General features: G+C 39.9%; 1 protein-coding gene across 9 annotated transcripts in view; it reads left to right on the top strand.

The window, feature by feature from the left end:
- The window catches only part of PHKA2 (phosphorylase kinase regulatory subunit alpha 2), a 70,841-nt gene that overhangs the window by 49,771 nt on the left and 8,987 nt on the right, over positions 1-12,083 (top strand). For 7 of the 9 annotated variants that reach the window (XM_073356658.1, XM_073356649.1, XM_073356619.1 and 4 more), the window contains 5 exons: positions 761-879; positions 2,065-2,094; positions 3,480-3,533; positions 7,755-7,928; positions 10,306-10,359. In XM_073356658.1, the coding sequence (XP_073212759.1) occupies positions 761-879; positions 2,065-2,094; positions 3,480-3,533; positions 7,755-7,928; positions 10,306-10,359 (431 nt within the window). The remainder of the gene's footprint in view (positions 1-760; positions 880-2,064; positions 2,095-3,479; positions 3,534-7,754; positions 7,929-10,305; positions 10,360-12,083) is intronic. The other 2 variants (XM_073356628.1, XM_073356639.1) reach the window with 2 other exon arrangements.

Genomic DNA, 12,083 nt, shown 5'->3' with positions numbered 1-12,083 from the left:
GGGTCTGAAACTGGGAGCTGGTGAAAATGCTTGTGAATGGCAAATATTTATAGATGCCAGATGCTATAGTGTTTCCATCATTTGTTCTGGGCATGTAATGGACATTGACAGAGCAGAGCTCCGTCTCCTTCCTACCTAACGACCATTTTTGAAGGCTCATCCTTTCACAGATCTGCAAATCATGTTAAGTAACTGCACATCAAATTGTTTTAAAATATACGTGAATACAGAAAACATGGTGCACTAAAATTAGGCCATGTCAAGCTCTCAGTGATATGCAGACAGACTTTTAAAATGAGAATGTCTAATGTGACCAGGGTTGAAGGATATTGAGAACAAAAACATCTGGCCTGTCTAAACTTCAAAGGGCATATCAATAGTTCCCAGGAATTCCTGAGTGGCGTTAGAACTGGCTCCTAAATCCATATTTAGGCCAAAATATTTGGAAGGGTTGAGCACTCAGAAAACCCCACTGAAGTCATTGGGAGCTGCAGATTCCCACTAGCTTTGAAAATTGAGCCAAAAATATTTAAATGTCTAAATATGGATTTAGAAGCCTAACTTTAGGCCATTCTGATTTGAAAGTTTGACTTACGCTTTTAATCTTATTGGAAGTAAAGAGGTACCATGGAAAGTGCATAGTCCTAAAATACAAGGTGTTTTTCCTTTAATTTCTACGTACAGTTTTAAGTTGTATTCTTATTACTACTTAAACATAGCTTACCTTTAATCTAGAAAACTGCCTTGTTTCTTTCTTTAGTGCGGCCTCTAGATTCCTCTGCGTCCAGCCCAGCAATTTCTATTCATGAAGTGGGGCACACTGGAGCAACTAAAACAGAAAGAAGTGGCATTACTAGACTGAAGAGTGAAATGAAACAGGTGGGAGGATCTCCTTTTCTGTGCGTTCTTTAAGCAGCACAGGATTTATGAAAGTCATTTTTTTAAACCCAGGAGACACAACTGATTGTTTTTGGTTATATCTGCCCCTTATTACATTCATGGTAAATTCCAAACTTTTCCTATCTGTTTTATTATTTGAAGTAGTGGAAGCTGTTTTTAAAAAAAAAAAAAAAAAAAAAAAGCATGCGAAGGAGAAGGTAAGGAAATCAATTTTTTTCCAAAACATTTTCCTTTTTGGTTTTAATTTAAAATTCTGAAATTAGTGCATTTCAACCAGCTCCTGGCTTGAAGCATTAAGGGCACCTGACTTAGACCAAGTTCCTGTCATTCTTTCTTAGGTAAAGATTCCATTTGCATCAAAGTAAAGATTTGGCTCAAACAATATTCATTCTTGTGTTTTACACCTCTGTTTTTTCTGGCATACAAATCTTTATTGTGACCCATATGTCTCAGGTAAAGAACTCTGTTTACTTTAGCAAATGGTAGGTTGGAAGGCAAACAAAGAGGCATTTTCTTATCTCAGTAGGCAGAGGGATTTGTGAGCTACCTCCCCATTAATGCAGTAACATATGTACGGTATAAATAAGATACCAAGACAGCTGGAGGAGTTTTTCTATGCTGATTACTAGACGCAAACATCTTTTCTGGGAACAGCACATTCAATTCTTATTTACTTTGGCATGCAAATGTAATTCTTAAATCAAAACAAGTTTGTCTAATGATTTGGCCGAAATAAATAAGTCCTGATTTAATTTCTCCTGGTGAAAGCTGCTTTTTTTTTTTGGTGGGGGGCTGAATTAATACTGAAGAGAGAGCCAAATCAGGTACTGAGTATAGCCTCATCCTGCACTGGGATCTGCAAGCAGGGATCTTTACTCTTCCCTCCCCCCCCCCCCGCCCCCCAAGTCTCTCCATGCAGATGTAAACATTCACTCAGAAAAGAAATCTTAGATCCATTTTTCATGTGTTTCTGTGTAGGAGGGACAAGAGTCATTATCCAGTGAGACCATTAGGACTCTCTTCTTGCTAATACATTTTCTCATGCAGCAAGTGAGCATTTGGAAAGATAAAACAGTTTAAAAACAAATCTGGTTTGTGTTCTCTATTGTAGGTTATTTTTTTACATTTGTTTAAAATAATTGCATAACTAATTTTTGATTCCAGATGAATAGGAGGTCATCTGCTGATGAAAAGGTGAAATAAATCTATATGTTCGTAAGAATGCATGTTTTCCTCCCTCACTACTGAAGTATGTACGCTTGTCCTAGAACTAAGGGAACTAAAAGCCTTTTTGTTTGCTCTGAATACAGAACACTTTTTAACATTCAAGTAGTAAATGATTTAATTAATATGGTGCAGTTTTGCCTGTGCTACTGGTGCTAGTTTGTTGTGAGCAGAATGGCCTCTTCTCTGGTCTCTCCAGAGGTCTAGCAATTTATATCATTATACAAATTTAGAGTGTGGATATCAGTCGCATGGCAAGTTGTGAATATCTGAGTTAATTTCCTTTCAAATAGAGAACACATTATAATGTCCTGCCTTTTGGAATACCTGACTGGACACTAGATGGCAGCATTATATCGCTCTGCATAGAGATGTAGCACAGTTGCAACTTTCTGTAGACATTTAAAGGTGGGAAAATGTTTCCTGAGATTAGTCACTTTAGAAGGAGAGGTGCCATTTCTGCACAGAAAAGGAGTTGGGTGGCTTCTTTCCCGCTGAGGAGAGTTGAATTTTTTCCATTCATGCTGATTCCCAGTAGGTTTCATTGAGCCATCAGGAATATTCAGCCTTTAGTATCAGGGGGAAAAACCTGACTCTTAAAGACATGAATCTGAAGGTGAACATTTTGATTGTTTTGACTTTAGACTGTTTCTATATTGGAGCTGATTTTCAAATGTGCTTAGCACCTCCAGCTCCAATTATTGATTTCGTGGGTGCTCCATACTTCTGAAAATCAGTGCCATTACTTTTACAGCTTATCTGAATCATTATTGTTTAATCAAAAAGAAAGCTATTAAGAATACCCTTAGGTGCTAATCGGCATCTAATCATTTCTCTTGGAAAACTGCCTCACTAGTTTTGCTAAGCATTACCGGCCTGGCTGGTAACTTGCATGATTTGATAGTATGGGATAACTTTCTTTCTAGCACTAATATAAGGTAAGGGATGCTGAAGAGAAAATGTAAGCTTGCAATATCGACCCTGCATTTGTGTGGAGGCAGCAGCATTCTTTTTTTTACCTCATTTGGGTTTTTATGTCCTTGTGCTGTCTGAGGTAGATTCTGTGGAAAGCTTATGATAGTATAGTAAGAGATGAATGTAAAACTCTGAAGATCCTTAAACATAAAGGGTCTAATTGTGATTTCATTTGCACTAATGTAAATCAGGAGTAACTTCCCTGATGTCAATGAAATTGTACCAGTATGAGAGCCCATTCTAACCCAAAAAATGGTTCTCTCTTAAATTAATAAGTGAGTTTAATTTTTATTGCACCTTTGTTCCTTTTCATGCGTGTGTCACTTCATCTTGTTTGTCTTGTCATGACTGACTGACTTTTTTTTATTTCTGTTTTGTAGTTCTTTTATGGGGGCCATTCCATGTCCAGCAGCATGCACGCTTCCAGGTTCATGGTAAAATGTCATTCAGAAATTTGCAGTCTTTTTCTTTTCTCCCTCTGCAGGGACTCTAAACATAACTTGCAGCTTTTCTTATGTGACATTTATGTATATATATTTTTTTAAACCTTAGCTTTTTGTTTCATTCACCTTCATGGAGAGCCAGTTCTTATTTCTGGTCTTTTATAACAGAAATCTTATTTTCCACATTCTTCTAAATTTTCAGAGTTAAGATGGATTTAGCTACTTGACTAGGAGCTGCGTGGCTAAATCCTGTGCAGCCCTGAACATTTAATGGTAATGTGGAAATATAAGTTTAACCCAATTTATTCTTAGAGGGGTTTTTAGTTGTATAAATTTTGAATTCATAAGAGGAAAGAGATAATAGTACTGGTTAGAGCACAGTGTGGGCCAGTTTCCACGTACTGTAATATCTTGCCCTTGTATTTCACCCCTGTTGGAATAAAACTGAGGAGTAATTTTGTCTACTAGGGACTTGGATGAGATTCTCTTCAAATTCACTTTTACTTTTCAGTCTAAATAAGAGTTTGAAATTAGGCCTGCCTTTTCATATGAAGGATAAAGCATATTAATTCATTGTGTCAGCTGCTCCTTAACTCGCAAACTCTCCCAGTCTGCATGAACAAATAGCCATACAAGTAAAATGACAAATGTCCAATGTTAGCTATCATAGGTGGTAGGATAACAATTAGCACAGGGCCTACCTGTACTATACCCAAAGACCAATTGGCTTCATTGTGAAGGCGAGTACATAGGTGCTGGAACTAGGGGTGCTGGGGGTGCTGCCACACCTCCTGGCTTGAAGTGGTTTCCATCATGTTGTACAGGGTTTACAGTTTGGTTCAACATCTCTCAGCACCCCCACTACACAAATTGTTCCAGCATCCCTAGTTAAGTATAGTTAAAATCTTCAATATTAGTAGCTGAAAGGTTTCACTTTTATGGGCTCCTAATTCATATCCTCAACGATAACTTTGCAAGATCTTTAGTTAGTTTTAATACTCAAAAAACAGAATGTTTCTTCATTTCCACATAACTCTCAAAAGTGACCAACTAGCCTTAATAATTCACTGCACTTTGATCCAAATGCTGTACACCCTGGGTGCAATAACTCCCTTTTCAGCAGGTTTGCACCAGATGTAGGCACCATTTAAGACCTGGGAGGTTAACTGGTACATAGGATTTAGGCTGGCCACTGTGGACAGGGATAAATATCATCCACTCTGAATATTAAATTAGTGGTCCAAATCCTGGTCCAGTACACGAAGATGAATTTAAACTCATGGCTTTTACTAGTGTGAATTTCTTCTCCAGCCAGCCATCTCCCTCCAAGGTCTTTAATGGAGAGATCTTCAGCAACTTCAGCTCCTTCCTAGGCTCTCACTCTTGAGAGAGAAGGGAGCTCTTGTCCCCTTCCCAGCATGCCTTGCTTTAGTAACCTGCAGTTCCCAGATGGCCTCTCTGCTTCGGTCCCTCAAATTCCCACCATGCTGCAGTGGACAGCAGAAACCTGAAACTGGGCAATGCTAGGCCTGAAAGCGTCCCTTCACTGTCTTAAAGGGACAGTAAACTCCATTACTCTCACAGTCACCCACCCCTTGTGCTTTTTGGCCAGTGGATCCGTGTGCACACAGACCCACAGTACATGTTACACCTCCCAAACCCCATGGATATTGTACAATGTACCATCTCAAAACACTTTTCTGACACAGGCCATGTACCTCTTTGTGGTTTCTCCATGGCCTGCCTGACTCCTGCACAGCAGGTTTGTGGCTTTTCAGTTCTTCTGCACCAATGCAAAGAGGGACAGAATTTGGCTCCATATTCTCAGTGCACTTGATTCAAATATAGTGAGTTATTAAATGAGATCTGGATAAACAGCATAGTCAAAACAGGGACAAATGAAAGACGTGAATATGCACACACTAATTACTTCAGCACTGGCACTCCTGCTGAACTCCTTCATTACTTAAATGTCATCTTTGCTGAATTAGAGAAAGAAAGCTTGACTGTGCATTAGTCAGGAGGATGCTGTACAATGAAAATGAACATAATGCATCAAACCAGCAAAGGTAAGCTGGGGGGGGGGGGTTGCATTAGAAGGAAAAGTAGTTATATCACGTTTTAGATTTAAAGTCTGTAGTTTTCTAGCATTCTGATCCTGCAGACCTTACTCTGGCTAAACTTCCACAAACTTCAGTAACAATTTCTTCTGAGAAAGGACTGGTGGGATCAGACTGTCAGTGAGCTTCTCTTTAGGCAGTACTCCAGGCGCAGTTATGCCTGGCCCTGCATGGATGCGCAAGAGTGGGCAAGGAGCCTTTCCTACCTTAATGCAGAACTGGACGCAATCCAGTTGACTGGAAGGTTTATGCAAGTCTAGAGCCACAGCTAGTGCAAGACTCTTCCCTCTTTGCACAGAACAACGAAGCTGGTTGTAGGCATGTGCATCACCTTGTCATAGCATAGTCTCTCTGCACTCTTTTTTGTGCACAATATATTCAGAAACTCTGGCAGTAGTCTCTGCACCACTCCCAATCGCTGCTGCTCCCTAAAAGGCACCAATTTAGCCATGAGAGTGTTTAAACACCGATGTTTTGCAGATGAACGGTGAAAGTTGTCTACAGTAGGCAAGAAATCCCATTTTAATCAGTGCACGCTGTTCTGGTCATGGAACAGAGCCTGCCTCTTCAGTATTTCCAAGTTAGATTCAAAAGGAAATTCCTCTGAAGTATGAAGATGTTTTCAAAGTCATTAAACTTAGATTTTACATAATTATCTTTTGCTCTAACAGGCTCATTTGTCCAGCTGGTTGACTTGAAAATGTTTGTGTAAGCACCAACAGATACAGTATAAATCAGCTCACTTGGTCTAGCAGCAAGAGTCCAGCTACAAAAAGTTGCTTCTTCCTTCCCAAAAAATGGGAGGGGCTGCTATTTTTACTTTGTTACTTTGATTCCCTCTTTAAGACAAGGAGAGACCCTCTCAGACCCCATCCCCATGAAGGGTATTTGTAAGTAAGGAGAGAGACTCTTGCTTGCTTCTTTGTAAAAACCCGAGGAAGATGGTAACATTGCCCAGGAGTCGCATAGTTTAGGAGGATTGAATGATTCATGTATTAGAAGAAGATTCCCGGATTGCCAGGCTGAGTCAGTGTGAAGCGATGGAAGAAACTACAAGCAGGGTGGAGAGCTATTGCTTAGAATGTCACTAGGTTCAATCCTCACTGGGCCCCATGAGAACAAGATGGAACGTTGGCGTCCAAAGGTTCTGTGGCAGTTAGAACGTGACAGTTGAGCAGAGGAGGTGGGAGTAACCGCTACGTGGATTAACAAAAAGGGGGTGGTGCCTCCAGCCAGGGGGCAGCTCTGTGCACGAACTATGGGCAACAGCTTCAAACAGCAACATGGCTCGTTACGACACGCAGTGCACGGGAACAATAGCCCCTCAATATTACCTACCTACGTGGCTTCACTATCTGATTTCCTGTTCACTAATACACACTGCTTTGTGGTGCTAGCATGTTTCCTGCTGTGGTGTTTTGTGTGTGTTTCCCAGTGCGGTGTTCAGCAGAATAGTACACAAGTGTACTGGTGTGAAGGGCTGCCACAAGTGCTAAAATAATCTGATTCCAAGCTGTACAGAATTGGGCACAAGTGTAAACAGTTCCCATGTGTACCACAATACGATGGCACTGTTGCCAGGACCACTCTGAGCTTTGACCACACAATGCCAGGAAAGCAAGCTACCCGCGCTGGCCAAAGAGAGGTAAAAAGAAGGAAAACGCTATGTGAAAACAATCAGATACAGAGCAAAGATGCTGGTTTACTTGGCCTAAATGCCATACCCGTATGACAGCACTGGCTTTCATCTACTGATAGTGTATGTGTGATTTATTGAGTAGGCCAATGTATCAAAATATGGGCCCTGGTCTCTCTCTGTCTCTTTTTCTCTCTCAACCTATGATGCCCTTTGCAGTGCGTTCCATTAAATGGGTGGCTTTTGCTCCCCGGGCTTTAAAGAGGGAGATTTGTTGTGAAAGAAATACATTGACCGTATCCTGTCAACATCTTCAAAAGAAATCTTTAATGGCAAAATAAATCAGTCAATATTTATTTAGTCAATATTCACTAGAAACCGCACTGAATTGAAGCTGTAGCGGAATGATGTAACATGTTAACATGTTGTAGTTACTAAATGGTTTGTCTCTTGCAGAGGGGCAGTACTCCATCATCTCCCACTAGGACTTCATCCCCTACAGGGTCTACTGGAAACGACATCAGCTGGGGTGATCGCCAAGGGCAATGGCTCCGCAGAAGAAGGCTTGATGGTGCCATTAACAGAGTTCCTGTAGGATTCTATCAAAAAGTATGGAAAATCCTTCAGAAGGTAAGTTAATAGCAGTAGAGGGTTTACGGTATCTTGGGAGGCTGGTATTTCAGATACAATATTACTGTGGTCAGGAAAAACTCTAATACTTTGTGGAATATGTCTGACTAATACACAAGAGCTCCATTAACATATGCTCATGAATGAGTTTGTCAATGTATTTCCTCTGAAAACCAGCACTAAACTGCAGCCGAATGATTAAATTCTACTGTTTCACATGGTTCCCCATCTTAAACAGGTCATGGTCATTGCCAATGAAAGGCTCACAATCCACCCACACCCAATTCAAGAAGATAAATCGGTAGAATAGGAAGGGTTAAATAAGAAGCTATGTTTCTTAAAAATGTCTGAGTTCTACTGGTGGATTTCATAAGGGCTATACTATTTTTAAAACCAATTTTCAGTGAATGTGGAGCAAACTAAAAATAATCCCTGCAGTTGCTCCTGAGCTTAGTAGTATGGTGCAGTAGTTGAACTAGAGCCGGGGTGGCCAACCTGAGCCTGAGAAGGAGCCAGAATTTACCAATGTACATTGCCAAAGAGCCACAGTAATACGTCAGCAGCCCCCGATCTGCTCCCCAGCCCCCAGTGCCTCTTGCTTGCTGGCAGCCCCCACCAGTCAGCGCCTACTCCCCCCTCCTCCCGCCCTCTGCAATAAGCTGTTTCACATGTGCAGGATGCTATGGCAGGGAGAGAGGAGGAGCAGCGAGGGCATGGCAGGCTCAGGGGAAGGGACAGGAGCCTTGGGGGAAGGGGTGGAGTAGGGGCAGGGATTGGGGCAGACAGAGGCTTGAGCAGTGAGCACCCCCCAGCACACTGGAAAGTTGGCATCTATAGCTCCAGCCCCAGAATCAGTGCCTAGGTAAGGAGCAGCATATTAACCTCTGAAGAGCCACATGCAGCTCAGGAGCCACAGGTTGGCCACCCCTGAACTAGAGAATGATTTAAGAAACAGGGGAACATGAATTCCCATTGACTTCAATGAGACTATTCACCTGCTTTTGTGTATTGCTGGATTAGGGCCAAAGTGTTCAGCACCTGGCTGCATTGAGCTGTATTGAGTACTAAAGTGGAGGTAGGAATATATGCCTTGAGTCAAGATAGCTCACACTTGTGCAATTCAAAGCAACACTCTAAAATGCAGGCTTAACTGATGCCAGCAAAGACACAAGTCTTTTGTGAATTCATCCACTAGGTTTATTAAAGGGACACTGCCAACTTAAATTGCCTTTGTCTGAAATGTACCATTTTTACAAATAATACCTAAAATAACTACTAAAACTGACAGATCAGAGGAAAAAACTGTTCACGTTTTTTTATTCATGACAGCACTTTGTATAGTCAGTGTCACAGTTTCCCATGAACAGTTAGTCAGATTCCCTTGTTGTTTGAATGATTTGTACACAGCAACAATAGAAAGGAAAAACATTTAAAAGAGTGCAAACTACAGTTGTAAAATGACTGAGGTCATACTTAATTTGCAATATGGCGGAAATTGCAGATTCAACAATATTAGGCCTCCACCGCCATTTTGATTTTAATTAGCTCACTTTCCTGAATTACTGTACATGTCAGGTTCTTTCTGGTTTTTTTGGAGAATCAAATAGAATTTTATTTAGTCAAACTCAGCCTATATTTTCCTTTGCTCATTGTCATCCAATTATTCTTAAAATCCCTTTGGACAATTCTTAATATCTCTCCCTCCTTGGTGTTTTCAGACTTCAGATGCCTAGGTGACCATCATACCCTGGTCATGCCTTAGACAAACTATATGTATTTAGTTTTTTTTAAACTCTTTCCTCATATGCCAATTTGTCTAGCTCCTCCGTAATTTTTGTTGCCCATTTTGAAGGGCATTTTTCATTTACTGATATTATATTGTGGTGCCCCAAGTCCTATATCCTAAACTAAGTGGTGTTTGACCCTAGGGTAAGAGAGAGGGATCTTCACTTTCCTGGTCCATAACAAAGCTGCTGCATTGGTGGGCTGATTTTTTTTTTTTAACCCCTCCTCTAATTGTCCTTTTGTATTGCAAACTCATATCTAATTTGCTGTACTTTCACTTCTATATGTCTCCTGCTGTTACTGCTTTCCAAGTACCTCCCTCCCACTGAACAGTTGTTTCAGCTTAAGTGTGGCATAAGGTTATTTATAGTATCCAGACTTTCTCTCCAATAGTTTTCTTGTCATATGATCTTTTTGGAAGAAATGAAATAACATTTTTATATGCATTCACTGTTTTTAAAACTTGTCATACATCAGAACAGCTTTTCCAGAAAGAATTTAAAACTCAAAAGGAATATAAGTTTCCAGATATACTTTTAAGGATTGTGTTTTTAATTAATATTGATTTTTTTATTATTATTATTTTGTTTAGTGCCATGGCCTGTCCATTGATGGCTACGTCCTTCCTTCTTCAACTACAAGAGAGGTATAGTAAATAATAATATTAATGAGATCTTTCCATGATTTTACGACAAGTTGTATGACTCTCGAGCACTCGCTGTAACAGGATCACTGGAGAAAACGCTTTGTTTTAAAGTATTTAAAATATAAAGTCACAATGGAAGTTTTACAGTTTGAATCTTAACTAATAGTTCTGTTGAATGTCTGAGTGACAGGGATGGTGTAGGGCCAGATTTTAATCTGAGATCCATGATGTTCACAGATGCAAGTCTTGCAAATACTAGGCTTTCCCACAACAACATAAGATTATACTTAGAACATCTGAGGTTTGCATGTGTTAGTATAATTTCTATGATGTACCATAATGTGATCCTCATTTAAGAAAATGAAGTTATTTTTAACCACAGGCAATGAAGTATCAGAGCTCTGCACCTGCAGTGAGTTGATAATTAATCTTGACAGCGCATTCAGAATTTAGAAGCAAGATTTCCTACTTGAAAAAAGTTAAACACAGTCCTTGACCTCTGGATGCTATTTTCTAGGAAAATTTGCAATAATGTAACATCATTTGTGTTGGCTAATGTGCATTCAGTCTTTTTCTCTTAATTTTCCTTGTTCAATTATTAATTTTTTAGTAAAGAGAGGTTAAAGTTTACTCAGTTCTGTTTAAAACAGAGGATGGCAAATACAAAAGGGAATAGAAACCGAATTAGGAAAATGTCCCAATTTGCTGAAATTAAACAAAGACAAATATCTGTTTAGAATTCTTTGACTGCAGACAATATTTCAGCACTGTGGTTACAAAAACAAATGTGAATCTCAGAAATGTGGCTGACCCAAATTTTGCCTTTTTAAACCTTTGTTCGTTCTTCATATAATTTTTTTTGGTTGGTTGGTTTTTATACGAACAAGTTGGATCTATGCTGCTAGGTGCTATTTTGCTTATCAAAGAGAAGGTTATGGGTGACTTAATCCGTCTACAAGTACCTACATCAGGAACAGCAATTTGATAATAGAGGGGTCTTCAGTCTTGCAGAGAAAGGTACAATAAGAACCAAGGGTTGGAAGTTGATGCTAGACAAATTCAGACTGGAACTAAGGTGCAACATTTTTAACAGTGAGGTTAATTAATCACTGGAACAACTTACCAAGAGTTGTAGTGGATTCTCCATCACTGGAAATTTTAAAATCAAGATTGGTGGATTTTCAGAAAGACATCCTCTAGTTCAAACACAACTATTGGACTTGAAACAGAAATTAATACCTGGAAATCCTATGGCCCGTATTATGGAGGCAGTCAGACTGAAGGTCACAATAGTGCCTTCTGCCTTAAAATATATGAATCACTTCTGACAACTTCTAAATCTACAATTAATAATAATCCAGCAACAAAATAAAAAAACCTAGACATTTAAGAGTCCCACCCACCAAATTTCTGTCACTATTCCTATCTCTGTGGCTCCAGCAATTCTTACGCCACCTCAGAAGCCAGTGAGTAGAGGCAGGCTTTGCAGCATCCCCTAAAGGTCAACATATTTGAGCTGTTTCAATCCAAGGAGAGAGCAAGTGCTAGAGTCTTCCTTTCTTTGTGTGTTGTGACTATCCGTCAATAGGACTCAGTGATTCCAAATGATTCCCTTGTCAGTGTAGATCATTTATGCTACACCTAGATGTTTTATTTTAGTTTTCCCTTTCATTCATCATCCTAGACTTTGAAGAGACCCACCTACCACTTCCGCCACCACCTGA

This window comes from Lepidochelys kempii, chromosome 1 (assembly GCF_965140265.1).
Source record: "Lepidochelys kempii isolate rLepKem1 chromosome 1, rLepKem1.hap2, whole genome shotgun sequence".
NCBI classification, from domain to species: Eukaryota; Metazoa; Chordata; order Testudines; family Cheloniidae; genus Lepidochelys; species Lepidochelys kempii.
Note: the sequence above shows the minus strand (reverse complement) of the source record. Positions and strands in the feature narration are given on the sequence as shown.